Source organism: Eptesicus fuscus, chromosome 10 (assembly GCF_027574615.1).
Source record: "Eptesicus fuscus isolate TK198812 chromosome 10, DD_ASM_mEF_20220401, whole genome shotgun sequence".
NCBI classification, from domain to species: Eukaryota; Metazoa; Chordata; class Mammalia; order Chiroptera; family Vespertilionidae; genus Eptesicus; species Eptesicus fuscus.
Genome location: NC_072482.1, coordinates 66,385,635 through 66,407,600, shown reverse-complemented (window position 1 = coordinate 66,407,600; position 21,966 = coordinate 66,385,635). Strand labels below are relative to the sequence as shown.

Genomic DNA, 21,966 nt, shown 5'->3' with positions numbered 1-21,966 from the left:
ATCATAATATAATTTGGCAATTTAGTTACATTTGGAAAATCACAACTAAGAGATTAATTTATCCCCTTTTATCATAACACTTGCTGTGGCAGACCTTATCTGTATGGAGCCAGAGAGTATATATTTTATGCCTTGAAGGCCATATGGGTGTCTGTTACAACTATTCAACTCTGCGTTTGAAGTGCAGTAGCAGACATAGGCAGTTCATAAATGAATGAATGCAACTGTGTTCCAATAAAACTTTATTTACACTGAAATTTGAATTTGATATAGTTTTCATGTATCATGAAATACTTTTCGTTTGTGTATTTTTCAACTATTTAAAAATGTAAAAGCCATTCTTAGTTTTCAGACCATACAGAAATAGGCAACAGGCCATAGTCTGCTGAGCCTTTATATGCACACACATACGCACACATGATATATGAATTTAAGTTTATCTTTAAGGAAAACTTTTGGGGTTTTTGTATTTCCCTCACCCTCTCTGGTGCCAGAACGTGGTTTAGAAGATAAGATGATTTATTTTATTTTAACTTTTCTGTCATCTTTCTCCCGTCTATGCCCTTTTCCACCTACACCCCCTTCTCCTCGCACTCACAACACTGTTTTCTTAAGTTTTAATTTTACATGTGAACTAAAAGCTGTAGGTGGATTATCTATATAAGAATAAGAAAAAAACACAGACTGAAAACTCAAGGTACATTTGTGATATTCTGGTTCTGAAAATATCTAAGTCTATTTTAATAACATTCTCCAACTTGCTACAAATTTTCTCTACTGTTCCTGGGGCCTTGTTTCCATTGAAAGAATCCCAACTTTCTGAAGCCCCAAAGCAAACACCCTTCTGTACTAAGATTGTTGTAGCAGATGAGGACATTGAAGCAGAGAGGTTGAGCAACTTGTCCAGGGTCATGCAGCTCATAAGCTGAAGAGCCCAGATTTAATTAAGCCTGTGCTCTTAACCACACTACACTTCCTTTTTAATGAAACCTACTCTCTGTTTACACTTACCACCAATCCTCAAGATTAGGCCATAGCAGCAAGAAGAGAAACTCATTCGGACGCCATGCCTGCTTTCCGAAGCAAAAGCAGTTTTCTTTTGCATTGTCTTAGCAATGCTCATGACCTTATTTGAGACAAAAATAGCATTTAATATCTTGAACTCAAGACCCTTACTTAAATGGCTTGGTTTCCAAGCACCAAGAAGAAAAATATTCGTAGGTGAAGTGAACATCCATTATATGCCAGGTAGTCTGTTTTGCAATTTGAATTTGTTGTCTTTCATAATTCTCATAACTGCACTGTGGAATGGGTACTTTTATTGTCTCCATATAGATATTGAGTCATAGAGCGCTTAAGTTAAGTTAGCTTGCCCTGAGAAGTCACGGAGCTGGAATTTGAACCCAGCTTGTCTCTGGAGCTGGAGTTCTTAATCAGGACACTGAGTATTCTCACAGATAGTGTGGGCTAGGCTAGAACTGTCCTAACAATTCACAAGTAACTCAGTTTGCCAAGAACTGGATTCGCTTTTAAATTTCCTAGTTCATCAGAACGTCTTTAATTTAACATTAATTAAGTCATACTCAGTACACGTATTCCCACTGTTGTGAACTGAGAGGTCTATCTATGCCTCTGTGAGGCTGGATAATTAAATGAAGTAACCCTAGCTACTGAGAGGAGAGCTTCATAGATCATTTCCAGGATACAAATTTAATTCTAAATTGATGAAGTCTAGATTAGATTTTACGGTATCTCCTTGGATCATGATACTTGGTCTTAGATACTGTTCAGGAAAAATCCACAAGAAGATTTACAAATAATTGCCCCTAATGGGGAAAGACCTCTTTGAGTCCATAGATTTAAAATTTCAAAGGGCTCATGAGATAACCTTCCCTGTTTTCATATTAATTTTACTATGTTAGAAAGTTTCTACCTTAAATTCCTAATTCTCATTTTATTACTGTCTTCAGAGACAGTTATTCTTAAGATTCTCCCAGATTTATTTTTACTATCTTCATTCTCTCAAAACTAGAACAGTTTCTCCCAGTCTTATTCTTCAAACCTTATACCTATTAAGGATAAGTTACTCACTTTCTTAATTGTAAGATAATAATTGACTTAAAATAACATAACATATTTATGGTATAATTCACATAACTCTAAAACTAAGACGACTAGATTGAGAGCTCTGTCTTCTGACATTAGAATACCTCATTTAATACCAATATAAATTATGTGGTATTTACTGAGTTTTGTCCACTGCTTTTTATCAGTTGAAAGTGCCGAGATCCCTCTATTGTGTAAAACTTTCCTATATTATTTTTTAATTCATTATTACTAAATTAAAACTGATATCACATATTTTAAGTATACTGGTATAAAAATTATTTTTTAGATCATTGGCAAGTTTCACTTGTTAACTTTGTTTGAACCCACAAAGTACATTCAGCCATTGGTGGTTGCTACAATGGAGGTGATGTGGCTTAAGTGTAAGAAAAATGAGCACATACAGAATCATTCCCTGATAGTTCAGAACCGTTTAGAGCCAAGGCTCCCGGGACTGTTATTTTATCCTGAAGATACCAAAATAACGAGTTAGAAAGGAGGATTAGTAGATTCTGAACCGGAAAAAAAAAAAGGAAACATAGGATATCATGTCCCAAAGTGTTTATAGAGGATAAGTTAAGCATTGCTATAGAAAGATGATTAGAATTATAATAGAAGAAAGATTAGAAGATATATATTGTAGGAAGGATTAATTTGTAAGCGTACTTATTAACCTCATTTCAAATGTAAGCCAGGATGTAGGGGCATTCAAGGAAAAGAAATGGTGGTTTCACAATAGAAATTACTAGATTAAAACATGTATTCAGTGAATTCAGCAATAGATGTAAGTAGCAATTATGTGTCACAGGAAGAGTAAGACGAAGATTTTTGTTTTTACTTTAAGAAAGACCTCTGTATGACTAATGGCAGAAAAGAAAGAGCCGTTGGTATCAGAGACACTGGAAATGAAAAGGGAATAATTTTGTGAGAAAGTCTTTGAGTGAATTTTTACAATGAATATAGAGTACTAACAGAGAAAATAACTTCCTTTTTTAAATACTAAAGGTATTGTCATGTGATTATATGGTCCAGATACATTCTTCTAGAAACATTTTTGGCCACAGAACCAAAAGTCTTAGGATTAAGATAAGTTTGGGGTCCTGATATGGAACACTGAAGTAGGGGAAGAAGATGCAAGAATAAAAATGTCATAGACGAGAGTGTGCTGGCTATAGGATGGAGTGAAGTGGGAGAATTAAATGATGGAAAGTGAGACTTTTGGCCTCTGCTACAATGAGCAGCACTTAGTATAAATGCTTGTTGAACAGGTGAGTCACTTAATTTAAATAGTTATTCTTGAGTGCCCTAGGAAGCAGAAAGTTCTTCAGAATAAAGTACGTTTTAGCAGTGCTTGACTACAGAGTGTAATGACAAATATGGAAATATCTTTAAAACTGGCAAACTATTTTCATGGTATTTCAGAGGAAAATGTAATATTTTAAAAACATATAATTTATCTCATGTGTAGCCAGCATTAATATTGTATTCTCTGGAGTGTTTTTGGAAGTATCCAGGTGTTTTCTTTGTGTGTGTTTTTTTAAGTTTAATAAAATTCTCACAAGAGAAGCATATTACCTGTAATTCCACTATTCTAAAATAATTTTTATCATTTGTTCATTTTCCCTGAGTTTTTCGTTTTTTTGTTTGTTGTTGTTTTTGGGGTTTTTTTTTAGCTACACATCCCACTTTCACTTGATTATATTCCTAGAGCACATTCAGTTTGGTATTTTTTTCTCCATTACATTTTTAAAGTATTACTAGTTTTTACCAGTTGTTTTTCAATAGTTTTAAGGGCTGAGTACTTTAATATTATAAATAAAAATATAGTAGTGAACAAATTCTTTTTATAGTGTAGAACAGTAGTACAAATCTTCTGTTCAATTATTTCTTTACAGGAAATTTCCAGCTGTGAAATTTTGAAGATAAAAGATTTTTATGAATCTTGACAAATTGCCACATTACTTTTTAAAAACAACTGTGGACATTTTAAATAACTGAGTATAAAATAAAACATTTTCACCAGTCTTATCAATGTGGGATGATTTTCATTTTATTTTATTCACTAACCTTAAAAATCAGCACTCAAGCTTTAGAATTATCTTAGATTCTATAGCCACAATGTGAACTCCTAAATGATTGCTCTTACTGGAAAGGGCGCAACCTGCTGTGATAATAGGGGGTTGAAGTTTTAATTTTTATTTATTTTTTGTATATGCATGGAAAGCTGCAGTGATTCATAGAAACTTTCCAATTTAATTTTATGCAATCAGTCACCCAACTAAGTATTGATGTTTTGGCAGGACCAGAAATTATGTGTATGTTTGTCTTTACCCCTCTATCTAGAAATTGATGCATGAGTTTTAACAAAATTAGTGTTAATGGTTGATATTCACTTGATAACAATGCTTCCATTTCTAAAATCCTAGAATATAATTAAAAGCCTTACATATATTTTTTAAATGTGTATTATTTGTAAAAGGGCACAGTTTATTTCAAAGCTAATTGTTTTCAAATTGTTTCTTATTTGATAAGGCTATTCAGATATGCCCTTCTTATACCGCCTCTATTTTATTCATCCTACTTTTCCTACTACTGAAGTTTATCCTTAGCTTTCCTACAATTTATTCTTTCAGAGCCATGCCTCTTCATCATCTAAATTGGTTCTCTGGCACATCCTTAACGCTTAATGGATTGTTCAGCTAATTTAGATTTCTCATCATTATTCATCCTAATCTACATTTTTTTCCATCCCTAAAAATGCTTTTGCTTATGATCTTTACATAGACTGAATATCTTAGTTATGATTCACTGATTTTTAGTACCTTCACTTGGCTGCTTATAATATATGTTAGTACCATCTAGTATGATTCAGATTATATCTTTCTAGAGGATAGGGATCAAATCCATGTAAGAACTTGTCTGGATTAGCAGACATTTAGTTTTGTCCAAAACATTCCCAGAGACATTTGGTTATTGCTAAAAAGTCCTTGCTAAGCTGGTGTGGCTAAGTGGTGGAGCATCAACCTATGAACCAGGAGATCATGGTTCAAATTCCCAGTCAGGGCATGCCCAGGTTACCAGATCATGCCCGGGTTATGGGATCAATCCCGAGTAGGGAGCATGCAGGAGGCAGCCAATCAGTGATTCTCTCTTATTATTGATATTCCTCTCTCTGTCTCTCTGTCTGTCTCTCTCTCTCTCTCTCTCTGTCTCTCTCTCTCTCTCTCTTTCTCTCTCTCTCCCCCCCTCCCTCCCTCCCTCCCCCCTCCCCTTCCTCTCTGAAATCAATAAAAAATATTTTTTTACAAAGTCCTTGAAATTTGGTCATATCTGCTCCCATGTAAAAATGTCCATTGAGACATTTGGTCCATGATTTGTTAAGAAGGGTTGTTGTTTTTTAAATTAAATCTTTATTGTTGGAAGTATTACATATGTCCCTTTTGTTATTGTTTAATGTATTACATAAGTCTCTTTTTTCCCCCACTGACCTCTCCTCGGCTGCCCCCAACCCCCAGCACATGCCCTCAACCCCCCACCCCCTCCCCGTCTGTGTCCATTGGTTATGCTCATATGCATGCATACAAGTTCTTTGGTTGATCTCTTACCCCCTCACCCCCCACCTTCCCTCATAGGTTGGACAGTCTATTCGATGTTTCTATGACTCTGATTCTATTTTTGTTCATCAGTTTGTGTTGTTTATTATATTCCACCAATGAGTGAGATCATGTAATATTTATCTTTCTCTAATTGGCTTATTTTGCTTAGCATAATGCTCTCCAGTTCCATCCATGCTGTTGCAAATGGTAATTCCTTCTTCTGTGGAGAACAGTATGGAGTTTCCTCAAAAAACTAAAAATGGAACTCCCATTTGACCCAGTGATCCCACTTCTAGGAATATATCCCAAGAAACTAGAAACACGAATCAGAAAGGATATATGCACCCCTATGTTCATAGCAGCACAATTGACCATAGCTAAGATTTGGAAACAGCCTAAGTGCCCATCAGCAGATGAGTGGATTAAAAAACTGTGGTACATCTACACAATGGAATACTACGCTTCTGTAAAAAAGAAGGAATTCTTACCATTTGCAACAACATGGATGGAGATGGAGAGCATTATGCTAAGTGAAATAAGCCAGGCAGAGAAAGATAAATATCATATGATCTCACTCATTTGTGGAATATAATGAACAACATAAACTGATGAACAAAAACAGATCCAGAGACAGAGAAACATCAATCAGAATGTCAAACCTCAGGGAAGGTAGGGGACGGTGGGGGTAAGGGGGAGAGATCAACCAAAGGACTTATATGCATGCATATAAGCCTAATCAATGGACACAGACAACAGCGGGGTGGGGGCATGAGTGGGGGGTGGAGGGTAATGGGGGAATAAGGACACATATGTAATACCTTAATAAAGAAATTAAAAAAAAAAAGAATTCCTTATTTTTTACAGCAGCGTAATACTCCATTGTGTAGATGTACCACAGTTTTCTAATCTACTCATCTGCTGCTAAGATATGTCCCTTTTCCCCCCGCCCTTGATCCCTTCTGGCCTGCCCCCATCCCCACCCAGGCCGTTACCACCCTATTGTCTGTGTCCATGGGTTTTGCATATATGCCTACAAGTTCTTTGGCTGATCTCCCCCCACTCCACCCTGCCCCACTTCTCTCTGAGACTCCACAGTCTGTTCCATGCCTCTGTGTCTTAGATCTATTTTGTTCATAAGTTTATTTTTTTCATTAGAGTCCGCATATGAGTGAGATCATGTGATACTTGTCTTTCTCTGACTGGCTTATTTCACTTAGCATAAAGAGGGGTCATTATTGGTAATATAGCCACAACACAATTGTTGGACCAATAAAAGATGATAGTATTTTTTAGGTATTAGTTCTGTAAGCCAAAAGTATAAGTAAACATTGCAGACTATTTGAACCCCAGGGGGTTTTGGATTTTCTGAGTTTGGATGTTTTCGACAGGATCAGATATCAAGGACCTTTTGGTTTTGGTGTGGATCAAACGTCTTCATGGATGTTTTTGACAGGACCAAATATCCTGCAAGGCCTTGTCTGTAGTAAATGAGTTTGAAACTGTGCAATGTTCTCTCATAGGTAAACTTTGAAATTATACTTGTTACACACAAACCTCATTTGCAGTCTATTTATTCACAAATTAATCCCACATGGCATTGGCAATATTGAGATTTTAGATTTCTTTTGAAACAATGCCTAATTGTTACATATTTAAATTCTTTTATTTTTATTGATACTTGAAAGAACCCACAGTAATGGACTAATATGAATTACTATTTTGTTTTTATAAGTCTCATGCATCCTAAACAGCCTGTATATTAACACTATAATGCATCGAAGTCCAAAAGCATATTTTTTGTGCAATTGTTATGGTTAGGATAGGTCTACCAAACTCTTTTTCTTACTGACCGGTGAGCAGTAGATTTAGTGGTACTTAAAATATATATTTGACCAGCACTTTTAGGGATACCCAGCTAAGGCAGGGAGTGCAGAGGTAAAAGATACATTCTGTGTCCTGAAGGAGCTCTCATTCAAAGGGGACGTAGATAAACAATGACAACTAGTTATGGTAAATGCTGGAAAGAAGTATACAGAAGGTGCTTAGGAACATAGGAAAGACACCCAACTCCTTCAGGGTGAATAGGTCAGAAAAGGTTCTTCTGAGGAGGTAATAGATGGACTGAGTTTTAAAGGAGAAGTAGGAATTACCCAAACAGAATGAGGGCAGGTTTATCTCAGACAGTGAATAACTTGTACAAATGCTATTGTAATAATGTAAGCTGTACGTTATTAAGGCCAGAACTAAAGTAATTGTAGAGATGAAATTGAGGAGACAGGTTTTTGAGACCCTAATAGAGTAAATAGGATGTGTTTATAAGATTTGGGGTTGTGTCATATATTACTATGTATTACTTTACTCACTATGTTGCAGGCATAGTGGCCTTCTAGTTCCTCAGATACACCAAGCTCATTTCTAACTTGGGGTCTTTGTAGTGGTTATTCCTGCTGCCTAGAATGTACATCCTTTTTCCCCCAACCCCAAGATCTTTGAGTTGCTGGCTCCTCTTTATTCTGGTTCCAGCACATCTGTCATTACTACAGGGGCCTTGCTTGACCACTCTTATCTTATAGTAACCTCTCTAGCCTCTCCTGCACATTCAGCTTAGGACTCTGTCTTATTTTATTCATAACACCATAATACATTCACTGTTTGTTTAGACTAGACATGAGAGCATTGTTCTCAGGGAATAGAGGTGCTCAAAAAATTTTTGAGTGAATGAATGGGTAGTGTTATGGAACCGAGTTAAGCAAATGGATTATACAAATGGCTTTTTGGCAAATTGGTTATACAAATGGCTTTTTGGGTAAAAGTGCCTTCTTTAAGTAAAAAACGCTTCTTATAGAAACACAACTTTAGCCAAAGCTGTTGTCAAGGTCAGCTTGGGGAGGTTAATCAGAAGAAGGAAGTATATATGAAATGTTTAGCCTCTTAAAAATTGCAATCAAAATTATAAAATGTCCAAACTAAACAACTTCCTAACCTGGATGTCTTAAAAACTGAAGGACTTTTACTTAAATTATATTTAAAATAGTGGAATAAAATTATATTACCCCTAGACTTTATTATAACATCAAAAAGGCTAACCTTTCACTTAAAAAAAAGAAAATAGATTCTTCACTTTCATAATTCACGTATTACCCTAGAAATAATCTAGATCCCTTGAACATTTAATGTAATTCCAAATGCCAACAAAGACTTTGAATTATGTAATTCTACTGTTTAGTGTTAAAATACTTAGCTTTATTTTACTTACAACTAATTTCTTATAAGATGTTTACTTTATGAATATTTACTCTTCAGGTTTGGGGGCATTAAAATGAAAAAAAAAAAACACACAACAAACTTCTGGCAATCATAGTTTAGGTGATTTCTGTCTTGCAATGCAAACCTTAGATGATTTTTTAAAAACAGCACATAAAATAAGAAAAAGAAAAATATATACATATATGCACTTATTGCTGGATTGCGGAAACTTATTATTATGAAAAAGAATGTTCCCCTAGAAAAAAAGAAAAAGAATGTTCCCTTGGTATACCTTTCAAGCTACTTCTTATCCCTGTTTTTTTATTTTATACTTTCTCTCCTAAATTTAGTAAAGAAGTTCAGCCAGTTTAGAAAGCCATTGAGCACTTAGTTGCCTTTTGAGAGTAAACTTAATCTAATTGTGATGGTGTTATTTGATACCTTGTTAATAGTTTAACTGCCTAGTAACTGGTCATCTGCCTGGCAATCCCTTCCCAATATCCCCAAGGAAAATTGATTATTTTATGTTTAACTCAGCATCTCCCTGTTCATGATTCTTATATTCATAATACTTATTTTTTTAAGTTATCTATATATATAAAAAACACACATCAGATTATTCTTGAAATAGTATGTATGAAATAACTTGCCCAGGTTTTCCACTGTATAGAAGTTTAAATTGTTGGACTCCTCACCCTTCTTCATAGTATTTTATATTCAGTTGTATGCTATATTTCAAAGTACAGAAGAGAGAAGATATATTCTATATGTGATAAAAAGTGGAAGAAAATTAAATATTATTTCCTGACCACAGTTTTCATGATCACAGTATGCTAAGATATTAAAATGATAGATATAGGGCTGTAGTTCTGTTCAGTACAAAATTTTAAGCTCTGGTTACTATCATTAAGCTGAAAAAAAATAAGATCACCCAAATTAGGTTAATGGTGAAAAATCTAAATGATAGTAAGCTACACAGTGGTTAGGATAACATATATGTCTATTAATTCATTTATTTACCTATGAGGCACTATTTTGGATACAGTAAGGAACAAAACAGGCAAAACACCTTGCCCTTTTGGAGCTTACATTTTTCATGAGGTGAACAGTTAGCAAAGAAAATAATTTAGTCTTAGTAATGAGTGCTGTGAAAAAAATAAAGCAAGGAAGGATAGGAGGGACAGGAGGGTACAGGTTTAAATTAAAAAAAATATGTACAAACGCATATGCACGATACATTTATATAATTTAAATAAGTAAAATGTTTAAATATAAAAAACAATTGAGTTATTTGACCTAATATTTATATTTACTTATAAATTACACACCTGTACTACTGCTATTCTTAAGTAAATTTTAGTGGATTTTATTTATTGTTTTAGATAAAAATAAATATAATTTAGAAATTTTATTTTTTCCCCTCCACATATCACAAGAAGAGAACCTTTGATAGTGAGTTATAATGATTATTGGATGATGACAATAACATTAGGTAAATTCTTACTAAGGGTGTAGTGTGTGCCAGGCATTGATCCCAATGCTTTACATATATTAATTCAATAATTATCTGAGGATACTTATCACTCTGTCTCTATTTTATAAATTCATAAGCTAGGCACAGAAGTTAAGTATTCTGTCCAAGATCATACAGAAAGTAAACCAGAGTTGAGATAAAAAATGCAGGCACATTAGTTCCAGAATCTGCTCTTATAACTATTGCATATTATTACATACTGCACTAGATGTCAAGAGGAAGCAGATAGACATACTGGCCATAGAGTAAGCATTAAGAAACTACCTAGAAATCATAAATTAAGAGATTTAAGATAATCATATACAGAACATTTTTAATCGTCTATATAATCCTATCTAATAAAGAGGGAATATGCTAATTGACCATCACACCCTCACAAGATGGCACACCCCCACAGCCAATAAAGAGGGAATGTGCTAATTGACTACCATGCCCTCACAAGATGGCGGTGCCCACAGCCACAAGATGGCAGCGCCCAGTCCCCTCAGCCCTGCTTCATCCAGCCTCAGTCCCCCAGTCCCCTCAGCCCCGCCTCATCCTGCCTCAGTCCCCCAGTCCCCTCAGCCCCACCTCATCCAGCTGGAGTCCCCCAGTCCCCTCAGCCCCACAGGGGAAGGCAGTTGGGGGCGATTGGGCTGGCAGGGAAGGGCAGTTGGAGGTGATCGGGCCAGCAGGGGAGGGCAGCTGGGGACAATCATGATGGCAGGGGAACAGTTAGGCGTCAATCAGGCCAGAAGGGGAGTGGTTAGGGGCTATCAGGCTGGCAGGCAGAGTGTTTAGGGGCAATGAGGCAGGCAGGCAGGCAGGCAGGCAGGCAGGCAAGTGGTTAGGAGACAGCGGCCCAGGATTGTGAAAGGGACGTCCGACTGCTGGTTTAGGCCCGATCCCCCGAGGGGTCCTGGATTGGAGAGGGTACAGGCTGGGCTGAGGGGACCACCCCCATGCACAAATTTTGTGCACCAGGCCTCTAGTTAAATATAATGACTAGTAGGGTGACAGAGTTTTAGGGCTGATTAGAAGTGGCTAGGTGGCAGTTGAATAATGAGCTTTGGAGCTGTGGTTTGAGAGCAAACCAGCCAAGGTTCCAGGAGAGAATTAAGCCCTGCAGAAAGTTTTTGAGTGACTGTTTTCTCAGCTTCCTCAAGGGTGATTTGTAGCTACTATACTCTTGATGCATCAGTGGTAAGTTAATTAATTATGTATCATGGATGCCTTAGGGCATTAACATTCTCTTTTGAAAGTCCTGGCTATTAGGATTAGAAATAATGGAAGTCCATTCAAGAGACTTAGCAGAAACAGAAAAAGAATTTTGACAACTATACTATAAAAGGATAATGGAAAATATTTTAGGGGGCAAAATGAGGTTTGAGAGTCAAATGTGATCAGTGTTCATTCTTATTATAGGTTCCTTTTCAGGAATCCACCTGGGTCTTTCTTAGTACAATTAAAAATCCACATGCAAGTATTAAATTAAATGATGCATAAAAGTGTTGGAATTTAAGATTTGATTATTTCACTAAGTAAACATTTATGATATAGCAACATAATTAGACTCTACCATGCTATTTATAATCCTAACTATGTATTTTATTTCCAGGGAGCCTTTTATTATTTTATCAGGAGGTTTGTCATATGATACTGTAGGAAGAAGACCTTGCTTAACAGTTATGCATGGGAAAAGTACTGCAGTGCTAGAAATGGACTATTCAATTGTTGATTTCCTAACACTGTGTGAAACACCATATGCAAATGGTAAGTTTTGCATCTTTAAAGCTCATTCTCTACATTCAGAACAAAGACCTATATATTATTTTATTAGTTTCCTTATTGTATTGTGTTCATTCTTCTGGGAAGAGATGCTGCCTTCATAACTGAAAATTTTATTTCAGAAGTTAATTCTGTTTAGTATTACATATTAGTAGTAAGTGTCTTTGTAGGATAAACAAAACTATACACATTAAGAAACATTTTAGCCTTGGCCAGGTAGCTCACTTGGTTAGTGCATGGTCCCGATACTCCAGGTTTCGTGTTCAATCAAGGCACATATAAGAATCAACCAATGAATGCATAAATAAGTGGAACAACAACTTGATCTCTCTCTCTTTCTCTCTCTCTCTCTCTCTCTCTCTCCCCCTCCTCTCCTTCTCTCTCTTTCTCCTTCCCTTGGTCTTTCTCTAAAAATAAATTAAAAAAATTTTAAAAGAAACATTTTAATAACCTGTAAAATACAATACAAGCTTCTTCAGGAAAACACAAGCCATTAGAAGTGGATATAAATACAGATAGAGAGAATTTAAGGAATTGGTTCATTCATTTGTGAAATCTGATAAGTGTAAAATTTATAGAACAGGCCTACAGCCTGAAAATTCAGGACAAAGTTGATGTTACAATCTTGAGTCCAAATTCTTAAGGCAGAATTGCTTTTTTTACCCAGAAAACCTATCTTTGTTCTTCTGGCCTTTAACTGATTGGATGTGGCCCACCCACATTATGTAAGATAATCTGCTTTGCTCATAGTCTACTGATTTAATGTTAATCACATCTAAAAAAATACATTCACAGCAACATCAGACTAATGTTTGACCAAACAATTGAGCACCACCTGAAGACATATCTATCTATAATAATAAAAACGTAATATGCTAATTAGACCGGACAGCTGAATGACCTTCCAAACGTTCTTCCGGATGACCTTCCGGATAAAGCTGAGGCTGCAAGGGCCAAGGCAAGCTGCCATGGCTGCGAGGGCCGAGCCCCTTGCAAGAATTTCGTGCATTGGGCCTCTAATTGACAAATAAAATTAACCATCACAACTTGCATAAATTTCAATAGGAATTTAAATCTGGATCTTTTTTACTACATGTGAAGCTAATTGAGATGTAAAGATGTAATGCATTTTGCAGTCAGCAGGCACAATAAAATATCTAAGATAAGGATTATGATATTATAATAGCACTCTATTGAGTTCCTAAGATATCCAGTAATGAGAGTTCTTATGGATATTCAGATTTAAATCTTGAGTTTCTTGGCCATAGCCCTGCCTTGTAATTTGTAGTTCCATAGAAGTTACTGTGAGCTTCTTGTCTTACCATTACAAACTGAGATAATTTTGTATTGGTTATGATATAGATTTATTTCATTTAGGAAATACTAGCCTTAAATTATATTAAGTACAAGATGAGAATGTTAGATACTTGACAAAATGGAACAAAATAAATACCAAGCAAAAATATTCATTATGTAATGTGTAGTCTTCTTGCATGTTTATTATTCATGCATTATTTTCCTATTCCAGATTTTCAGGAACCATATGCTGTTGTTGTTCTTCTAGAAAAGGATTTAGTACTTATAGACCTTGCACAAAATGGGTAAGAAATTAAATTTGACAAGCAATTATATTTGTATGTGGTGAAAAAGATTCTTTTAGCATGCATTTCTTTGAAATCGCATTTATAGCTATAAGCTTGACCTCTTCTTAGCACTCCAGATGCACATTTCTAATTACATACAAATTTTCTTTAGTATATTGATTATATAGAGTTTTCATTTTTAAGTTAAAATTTGTTGTATTTCTGAAATTTCATATGATTCAATCTAATACTTGTGCCCTGGGGGCACATAGAATCACCACATCCAAAATTGATCCCATTACACACTTTACTTCCAGATAAGCTCTTGTCATTTCTCCAGCCATATTCACTCCCTGTTGCAGTGTGTCATGAATGCCATTGTCAGATTAATTTTCCATGCATCACCAATCTTGTAACTCTTCTCTTTAAACCACTGTGTGTTTTAATTTAAAAACATCTTCTCAGCCTGCTACTATACACATTTGGAATTCAGGGTACCATTCCAACCTGATTTTTTACTGCCTTCCTGCAGGTGCCTTATCCCTAGAACACTCAACTGAGTGTTAAACAAGTATCACACTCCCCTGTCCTTTCTTAAATAGTTTCCAGCTGTTGAAACACTCTGCTTGTTTCACTGGCATCAAAAATCCATATAACTTTCAAAGTCAGGCTTATTTTCCTCTTAAATGTTTTCCTGTTCTTTCTTTAGCAGACATTTCATGTCTAATCTGTGAATTCCCATCATAGCTTCTTTGCAACTTTTTGTGGTTATTTACCGTATTTCTGCTTTTTCCAACTTAGATAATACTATGTTTAGTTATAAGTTCTTTGACTAGAACATTGTACTACTTATGTCTCTTGAGAAATAATCATTAAATATGGTTTTAATTAAGTTTACCCATTCATTATGTCAGTATTTCTCAACTGGGGACAATTTTGTCCCCCAGGAAATACTTGGCAGTCTACATAGACACTTTTATTAAGGGGAGGGGATACTACTGCCATCTAGTGGTAGAGGACAGGAATGCTGTTAAACATCCACAGTGCACAAGACAATCTTCCATAATAAAGAATTACCTGATCCAAAATGTAACTAGTATTGATATTGGGAAACCCTGAAGTATAAAAGTGAAGTGTATTATTTCTCTTATTTTAAGGCATCCATAAATTCATATCAACTTAATTACGTGCTACCTATAATAATCAATTGTGGGGGTTTTTTGTGTGTGTGTTTTTTTTTTCTTTTCTGAAAGTAATACTACTATTGTGGAATAAAGGACTTTTAAAACAGTATTTCTAAATGACAGCCCTAGAATAACTTTTTCTTAATATGATTTTATTTTTTTTTTAGTTAGGTAAGTTTTAGAACATGTGCTTAATACTAATATATATTTGTTAAAGAACACATTGTGCAAGTAACCTTTGAGTAGGCATTTTATTGAGCAGATGTGTTAGTTAAATGTGTAGTGATAAGAGAATTATTAAGGATTATATAGTGTGTTTATAAAGATAAAAATTGCCTGTCAATTTTTAAATGCACCCGTTGGTTTGAGTTTTATCTTCTGTTTTTTTTTTAATGTATGGTTGAGGAAGGAGTGATGACAGTTGGTTTCATTTTGAAGTCTAGAAAGGAATTTTCTGAAATTTTTTTCCTTTAACTTTTTAATTTTTGTCAATAGTAGACTGATCAGTACATTTATTTTTGCAGTTGCTCAAAGATAATGGTAATAGCCACTCTGAACTTTTTAGACTTTTTAAAGCTGGTTTCTGGTTTTTCAGATATTTAAGTAATCATTCTCATTTCCAAGGACTTTAAAATCAGTAAAGAGATATTTTGATGTTTTAGATAGGATTTTACTTTAATTTTATTACTTTTATAGCATTTTTTGCTTTATTTAATATAATTTTATATCTAGAAAAAATTAAATATATAATTTAGATTACCACTAAAACTAGAGAACATTTCTAAATTAAATATTGCACTGGACATTACATGGATGGAGAAAAAAGGAGGATTGAACATTTGTATTAGCTCTACTGATATAAGAATGAGGCATCTGTTCATTGAGAAACTATGGCTTAATAGTTAAGAGCACTTTGAATTCTGCTGCTTCTTGCTAGTTCGCTTGCCTTTGGCACATTACTCTTCCTAAGTCTTTGTTCTTCAGTCAAATCAGTTTGGTGCAAGAATAAATAAGTTAAATGTATATAAATCACTTAGTCCAGTGTGTGTACATGTGTGGTATATAGTACCAACTGTCGCTTTTCTGTTTACCATTCTCTTTGAGCAACTGTCATTATAAAAGATTTTTTTACATATATGCATATAGTAAATATGTTAAAATCTACTAAATGTGGTTAATTTCTAAATTCTATAGACTAACCATCCTATCCTAATAGATAAAATATAAATTCAGACAACATGTTATGCAGACCTTTATAAGATGTTAACTTTAAATTAATCAAACTAAAATTATTTTTCATTCCAAAGCTGTAAATATTTAAGTTTTTCATTGTCATATTAATCATAAGTAATAATTTGTTAAATTAATAAATATTTTTCTTTTCCTGTTGTTAAAGATATCCTATATTTGAAAATCCCTACCCTTTGAGTATACATGAATCCCCTGTTACATGTTGTGAATATTTTGCTGATTGTCCTGTGGACCTTATTCCTGCACTTTATTCTGTTGGAGCTAGACAGAAACGTCAAGGTTACAGCAAAAAGGTACTGAACATGAGTTTTAGTGTTTAATGTTACATTAATGCATCAGTATTTTATACTTATCACCTTGAAGTGTTTGGTAACACTGAATCCTTTCCTAGAGAAAATATAAAGAAAATCCTTCTTAGAAACAAAGTATGTTTACTGTTGTCATAGATATATATGAAGATGTATGGTATGCTTGGAAGTTGTTTTATATAATAACCTTTTTTTTCAGGAGTGGCCCATCAATGGAGGTAATTGGGGTTTGGGTGCTCAGAGTTACCCAGAAATAATTATTACAGGGTAAGTAAAAGTTTGTTTCACCAAATAAAACAGTAATAGCTAAATATAATTAAGACTACATGAGCATGACTAAAAGTGCTTTCCTTTATACTGTAACATATAGTAAGAAATAAGTTATTGTCTGTAACCTGACGATTTACCCTGAATTTTATCTTTTTTTCTCATCTTGGTGACTACTTTTAAAATAACAATATATTTCAAAGAAAGTAAAGCTTTAATTTTTTTCCCCATCGCATTCTTAACTCATTTGCTTTTCATAGGCATGCTGATGGGTCCGTTAAGTTCTGGGATGCTTCTGCAAGTAAGTATTTTGAATATTATTGATATATATTACTTTAATATTATATGTTATACAGTCTTTACTTTTATACCACCTGTATTGTAGTAACTACATAACCAACATTTAATTTGAAATTTGAAGGCTATAAATTTAATGCCTATTTATCAAGTATTTGAATTTAGGATTTTTAATAGACTGAAGATATTCTTAAGGATATTAATTAGCATTTCTTAACATAAGTACTCACATTCTTTCTTCAAAATTTCTTCAGACCATCTCTTCCTAACTAACTCAGTGATAGGAGAAGCAGGCATATGTTTTAAATCAGGAGAAATTTGTAGAATAATTTTAATGCCTGATTCTAAACTTATGCCACAAAATTTGCATTGTCTTTTTGAGATATTTATGGTGGTTATATAATGGCAAAAAAGGAAATGATGCTTTGAATGACTGATGTTTATAAAATATACATAGCAAGCACTCATAATCCAATTAACTCCAGATATATTATGCTTCATTTTACAGTAACATTAGATTATCTTTTGTAGAGAAAATATTATAAAATTATTTTAGGAAGCAAAATGTTCTTTATTATTTTTATTCATGTTTTACAAAATCCTTTTGTTACTCATTTTTTTTCGGGTTATCTAAATTCATCATGATGTTGATTTTTTTTTCAGTGAATACAATGAGTACATTTTTTGTGTGTGTCAATGAGAACAGTGAATGTATTATCTAAATGTATAACAGAGAAATGTAGACCTGGAATAAAAATATGGTTCAAAGAAATATATACTATTTCCTTACATAGTATAACTGATTAAATATTACCTTATATTTGTTCTTTTTGTATTAAATTATCTAACATATATTATATTATCTTTTATCTAGTAACTCTACAAGTATTATATAAACTAAAGACAGCTAAAGTATTTGAAAAGTCAAGAAATAAAGATGACAAGCCAAACACAGACATTGTAGATGAAGATCCGTATGCCATTCAAATCATCTCCTGGTGTCCTGAAAGTAGAATGCTATGCATAGCCGGAGTTTCAGCTCATGTCATTATTTATAGATTCAGCAAACAAGAAGTTATTATAGAAGTCATTCCGGTAATGCTCTCAGAGTTATTTTCATTGTCAGATGTCTGACGTTTTAAAATTTTTGAATTATTTAGAAGATTATTTACAGTCAGATTTGTCTAGAATTTTTAAAAACAGATCACTGTTTATATTGCCATCTTCCTTTTCTTTTGAAAAGTAGTATATTTTTATGTATATCTTCTTACTGAACATTTAAATCCTTAAATATATTATATGTTTCACTTGAAGAAAGCTAATCTTTGTATGAGCATACTCTAATTTGGTATTAACATAGTGCCATAAATTCTAAAATCATAATGCATGTGTATGTGTATACTTGCATACATACACACCATTTTTAAGAAGCTGAGTTAGAAACACTTTTTTTGGCTAAATCCTTCTTTTTGGAAATCTTGCTAATTTTTACTTTTAAAAATGTTCTTTCCACTAAAGTGTACCTGTGTATATAAACTGTAATAAAATGAACCATATTTATTGGGAGTAAGTAAGGTACCTCACTTTTACAACAGATGCTTGAAGTTCGATTGTTATATGAGATAAATGATGTGGAATCCCCAGAGGGTGAACAGGCGCCACCTCTGTCAACACCAGTGGGGGCTGCCAGTCCTCAGCCCATCCCACCTCAGTCTCACCCTTCCACCAGTAGCAGTTCCTCTGATGGCCTTCGAGACAATGTCCCTTGTTTAAAGTAAGTTATAAAAAAATTCAGATGTTTTGGAAATTACCTTTTAATTTAGATAAGTTATATGCAATTTGTAAAGTTATGGTAACATTTTTCTGTGTTGGAGTAAAATGGTATAAGAACAGGTCTATCTGTGCTTTATTTTGATTGATCCAACTTATTTTTCTGTGACTTCAGGAAGAATATGATTGTATAGCATGATTTTATCCTTAAAGTACTAGGATTTTATCTTTTTTTGTGCCATTTTCTTTTAATCTTTATTGTTGAAAGTATTATATATGTCCCCCTTTTTCCCCCATTGACTTCTTCTAACCCACCCACCCCAGGCCTTCACCATACTATTGTCTGTGTCCATGGGTTATGCATATATGCATACACGTTCTTTGATTGATCTCTTTCTACCCACCCATCCTCCTCTGCCTTCCCTCTGAAATTCCACAGTCTATTCCATGCTTTTCTGTCTCTGAATCTATTTTGTTCATCAATTTATTTTGTTTATTAGATTCCAAATATGAGTAAAATCATGTGAGACATGTCTTTCATGTGATACTTTCCCTTCTGGCACTCCTATTATGCAAATATTATTACATTTCATGTTGTCCCACAGCTCCTGTAAGCTGTCCTCCTCTTTAATTGCTTTTTCTTTTGGTTTTCTGAGTTATTTTTTTTTTTTCTTCCCTGTCTTCTAATTCACTGATCTGATCTTCAGCTTCCTCTAAATCTGTTGTGTATTCCTTCCACTGTGTTCTTTATTAGTGCTGTGTCATTCTTTATTTCCGACTGGTCTTTTTTCATAGTCACTATATCTTTACTCATGCTGTTGACATATTTGCCATCATTATTCTGAACTCGATGTCTGATAAATTTCTTATCTCCATTTCATTTAGCTCTTCTGGAGAATTCTCTTGTTCTTCCATTTGGGGCTTGTTTTTTTGTCTCCCCATTTTGGCTGCCTGTTTGGGTTTGTCTGGGTATTAGGTAGTTTTGCTATGACTCACAATCTCTAATCCAGGACAATGTCACACTCTGTGACTAGCCCTGAGTACCCTGTTTATAGATTCAGTACAGTAGGCCCTCAGGTTACGTCGGAGATCTGTTCCTACGGTGTGACGTAACACGATTTTCGCCGTTAAGTCGGAACCCACCTACATAAGCACCTACGTCACTCACATGGAGCACATACACAGCAGTAATGAAGTGAAACAATAAAAAAAATTAAAAGAAAGATAACAATTCCTGACCTTTACTAGTGGTAAATAAATAATAAAAAACATAAAGCACATGTGTACATACGTCGAAATGACAGAACTTTTTTTTTTTTTTTTTTATAAATAAATGGGTGATGGTGGTGTAACCACGAAACAACATACATTGAGTCTGGCGTAACCCGAGGACTGCCTGTATTCTACAGCTTGTGGCTCCCTTTTCTGGGACTGGGTACCTTTGGAAAGGACCAAGATGTGCATTAGAGTCTGCTTTTCCTAGCCTCAGGCCCCAGATTATATCAGGCAAAGACTCAAAGCCTCTAGAGACCCGCCTCTACCTACAGTCCCATTGACCCTCAGTCTTGATTAGCCTCAGGCTCATGGCCACAGGGTGGAGTGAGAGATCTTCCAACAGAGTGGGGCAACTGCCTCACCCCTCCAACCCTGGCAAAAGCCATGTGGATAGCAAAGGTTCACTGGAGAAAGATTTCCTTCACAGTGTGAGGGAATGACTCAGCATAGGAAATCAGGGTGGCTGCCCTCCAAGCTCCAACCCCAGGGCCCTCAATGCTGACTGCTGCTTACACAGCTCCAATTCACCCTGCTGTCCATCTTCCAGAGCCCAATGTGAGTGGCTGCACACGAAATTTTGTGCGTTGGCCCTTTAAGAGAGTGTCTGCATTTCTAGCCATCTCTACCTGGCAGACAGCAACCCTGCTGCTTTTCACAGCCAGATGTTATGTGGGCACCTTTCTCATTTCTAATGTTCTGGGCGGGGAAGCCCAGCTTGTGGATTAGACCCCAGAGTTCTCAGTGGGAACTTCCCACAGCTGAAATATCTCCCTGAAACTTCAGCTGCTGTCTGTGGCAGCCTGGCCAGCCCTTTCACACCTCCACCCTCCTACCAGTCTCTATGTGATCTCTAGTTTCCATCCTTGGTTATCAGGGTTCTCTCCAGCTTGTCTTCAGTTGATTTTTCAAGGTGGTTTTTCTGTATTTTAGTTGTATTTCCAGTTTGGTCCTGGGAGAGTATCAGTGTAGCTTCCACTTACACTGCCACCATTTTGGAATCTTAAGATTTTATCTTTAAACAGTGCACTAGTATGGTTCTTTCCTCTCTGTCTATAGCTCAATCAAACCATCAATGTTTTTTAGTCTGGATTTATATGTGGATAAAATATATGTTTAGACAGCTTTCTGCCATTCTGTTTATTTAGTCTTTTGAGATTCAGTTGTTTTGTAATAATTTTCTTGTCTTTTTCTGAATCTTTTCAGCACCACAACATTATTTAAATGCCTTTATTATAGCATTTCAGATTTGAATACATTGTTTTAAGTCAATTTTAAGTCAGAAATATAACCAAATTGATGTTACAGTAACTAATACGAGATTTTTTTAATACAAAGTGTCTTTGTACCTAATTGGCTTTTTTAGAAGAAAACTTTTAAAAACAGCTATTTCGCTGATAATGTTTTATGTTATTACTTAAGTATTTTAATTTTGCTTTTGCAAGGCATTTGTCCAGAGATCATTGTTTTGCAACCACGAAGCGTCCAAACATTATTTTAACATTTAAAATATATTTGTTTAAATTAAGGAACTTTTTTTAAAAGTTCAACCTCTTGTCTTAAAAAGTAAACAAATTGATTTATATGTATCAAAGCATTAGATGATAACTTGCATGTAATCATTGTAGACATAAAACATAACAACTAGTCTCTCCCCATTTTATATTTTTAAAATCTTACATATTCTGTAATTTCTTGATCTGGATTCTAATTTTTTACCAGTTGTAGATTGTGCAGCAGGTTTGACTGTCTTATTTTTGTTTAAAATTTTTTTTTCTTCATACT

General features: G+C 34.6%; 1 protein-coding gene across 14 annotated transcripts in view; it reads left to right on the top strand.

The window, feature by feature from the left end:
- STXBP5 (syntaxin binding protein 5) overlaps window positions 1-21,966 on the top strand; it is a 151,039-nt gene that overhangs the window by 74,752 nt on the left and 54,321 nt on the right. For 13 of the 14 annotated variants that reach the window (XM_054722513.1, XM_054722520.1, XM_054722511.1 and 10 more), the window contains exons 10-16: window positions 12,080-12,234; window positions 13,778-13,850; window positions 16,413-16,560; window positions 16,775-16,842; window positions 17,103-17,143; window positions 18,014-18,234; window positions 18,735-18,913. In XM_054722513.1, coding sequence (XP_054578488.1) covers window positions 12,080-12,234; window positions 13,778-13,850; window positions 16,413-16,560; window positions 16,775-16,842; window positions 17,103-17,143; window positions 18,014-18,234; window positions 18,735-18,913 — 885 coding nt within the window. The remainder of the gene's footprint in view (window positions 1-12,079; window positions 12,235-13,777; window positions 13,851-16,412; window positions 16,561-16,774; window positions 16,843-17,102; window positions 17,144-18,013; window positions 18,235-18,734; window positions 18,914-21,966) is intronic. The other variant, XM_054722514.1, reaches the window with a different exon arrangement.